The 2743-nt window shown below is 37.3% G+C and overlaps 1 protein-coding gene across 1 annotated transcript; it reads right to left on the minus strand.

Moving 5' to 3' along the window:
• Window positions 1–3: 3 nt before the first annotated feature.
• LOC114615892 (olfactory receptor 8B3-like) lies at window positions 4–669 on the minus strand (the record flags this gene model as incomplete). The annotated part of the gene is made up of 1 exon (XM_028761491.1): window positions 4–669. A coding segment is annotated over exon 1 (666 nt), but the record flags the coding sequence as incomplete, so codon positions are not given.
• Window positions 670–2743: the final 2074 nt, after the last annotated feature.

The following is a 2743-nucleotide window of genomic DNA, read 5'->3' on the forward strand; positions in this document are numbered from 1 at the left end:
GGTGTAAGAAATTAAAATAGTCAGGCTGGGCACTGTTACATTAAAACTTGCAACAATGTAAACCACCAGCTCACTGATGAAAGTGCTTGTGCAGGAGAGCTTTAGAAGAGCATTTATTTCACACATGTAGTGATTGATGATGTTACCATCACAGAATATCAGGGGTACCATACTGGCAGTATGAGCTATAGCTTCCACAAACCCCATCACATACACACCCATTGTCATCAAGAGGCAGACCCGATGGGACATGGTGACCTGATAAAGCAGGGGCTTACAGATGGCAGCATATCTGTCATAGGCCATTGCTGTCAAAATGTAGCATTCATCAATAACAAAGAAGCAGAAGAAAAAGAGCTGAGTCATGCACTCAGCATGAGAGATGACGTTCTGTTTCACAAAACTCATCAGCATTCTGGGGGTTATGACAGAGGAGTAGCAGAGATCTGTGAAGGAAAGGTTGAAGAGAAAGTAGTACATGGGGGTGTGCAGGTGAGGGTTCAACACAATCAGAACAATCAAGCCCAGGTTCCCCACCACAGAGACCACATAGATTCCCAAGAAGAGGAAGAAGAGAGGCAGCTGGAGCTCTGGCTGCTGTGTCAAGCCCAGCAGGATAAATTCTTTCACTGAAGAGTCATTTCCTAAAGCCATTTTTCCCCAGTTCATATCTGTGAGAACAGTAAAAGTAATAACATTACAATAAAATCCAAGAGCTATCCAACCTGCCCTTTTAAAATGAAACTAAGATGGAGAAAAGAAAGGTAAAATCAAGCTCATTCTTTCTTGTGCCTGTTTTCCACATTCTATTAGAGCTAAGTTACAGAAATAACCATTAATATATGGAAAGCTATTTCTTTAGGAATAATATTCAGGGCACCAATGGCCCACTACAAGTGCAAGGATAAAATCAAAAGGGAAAACACAGGCACATTAGAGGCTCACCGACTCTTGTCCATTTGACTCTGTCAAAAATCTCTCAATTTTTTGAGAGAAAAAAATTACCACATGTGTGCATTCAATACTTACCTTTTTACACACAGACTTCACAAGTGACTTTGTGGCATTGATGAGCTGTAATGTGTAGAGCCCTGAAAAATAATGTTTTTACTATTACTACATTTGGCTCTCTGGTGATAAGAAAAATTCTTTTTTGACTGTAGATCCAGAGCCCTCATTCTTCTTGATTAAGAAAAGCCATGGGTTGTAGATCATGAACTTTGATGGTAGTATTGCCCAGAATGTCTTTTCTAGATCAGATGTTGGTAAATAGAATCTCTTAATGTCAAAAGAAATGTCTGATAATGACCCAAGAGAGTTTTATAAGTCTGTCACTATAGAGATCTAATTAAAATTGGAAAAGTTGTCTTTCCAAGGTATTTTCCCGAGAGATCAGGCTTTGTTGCTCTGGTTCTTACAGATTTGTTCAATAGTGACGGCATTGAGTTACTGACTGTTACAAGTACTATTTTGTTTTATTGTTTAAAAATTTTATAGATGTATACAGTGTGTTTTGATCAAGTTGATCCCTGATTTCACCTCAATTCCTCCTCTATATTTCACTATCCCCTCGCAATATTGTCTTTCTTTTTCCCACTCTATTCTTAAACCCATTGAATAGTGTCAACACTTTCAGTAAGTAGACGAGTTTAGGGCCATCAGCGTGAGTTTAAGTAGCCCCTCAAGGGATAATTTTCTAGATAAATACCATGTACTGAGGTAAATCAAGATCAGACAAACAATTTAAATAAGCTTATATCCCTAGTGAAATAGATGCAATAAAAACATTCATTCAAAATCTTCCTACCAAAAGTTGGGGGTAGGGGAGGCAGAATTAATTCTACCAGACTTTCAAAGAAAAACTAATACCAATACTCCTCAAATTATTCCAAAAATAGAAACAGAAGAAGGAACATTGACAAATTCATTTCATGACGCCACAGTAACCCTGATAAACAAACCACACAAAGACTCAACAATGAAAATTAGAGTCCTATTTTCCTCATAAATATTCATGTAAAAATACTCAATGAAATACTTGCAAACCAAATCTAATAACATGTTAAAAATATTATGCACCGTGATCAAGTAGGCTTCATCCCAGGAGTACAAGGATGGTTCAGTATGCATAAACCAATAAATATAATCCATCATAGAAACAAATTGAAATAGAAAAATAAAGCCCTGATCCTGCAATTAGATGCAGAAAAGGTCTATGAAAAATTCCAACACCCCTTCTTGATAAAAATTCTGAAGAGATTATGGATACAAAGGACATTCCTAAACTTAATAAAGACAAGTTAGAACAAGCCAATAGTAGTCATCAAACTACATGGAGACAAACTCAAAGCAATTCCACTAAAATCAGAAAGAAGACCAGGTTGTCCACTCTCTCTATATTTATTCAATATAGTACTTGAAGTTCTAGCTAGAGCAATAAGGCAACTGAAGTACATCAAGGGGTTACAAAAGTAAAGAGTCAAAGTATTCTTATTTTCAGATGATATGATAGTAAACATAAGGGACCCTAAAAGATCTGCTTGGGGAATTTCCATAGCTGATAAACTACCAGAAGATACTTTATCTTCATCCACAAATGCACTAGAAGGCTTAAGATACATGAAGGCTAGAGCTCCAAAAAAAAAGCGGGGGGGGGGGGGGGAAGAGCTATTATATGGGAGCCACAAGTACCAAAAGCTTTTGACCTACCACCTGTAGAATGGATGCTGAGGATGTTGTAAAG

This window comes from Grammomys surdaster, unplaced genomic scaffold, assembly GCF_004785775.1.
Source record: "Grammomys surdaster isolate TR1022 unplaced genomic scaffold, NIH_TR_1.0 185956, whole genome shotgun sequence".
Taxonomy (NCBI): Eukaryota; Metazoa; Chordata; class Mammalia; order Rodentia; family Muridae; genus Grammomys; species Grammomys surdaster.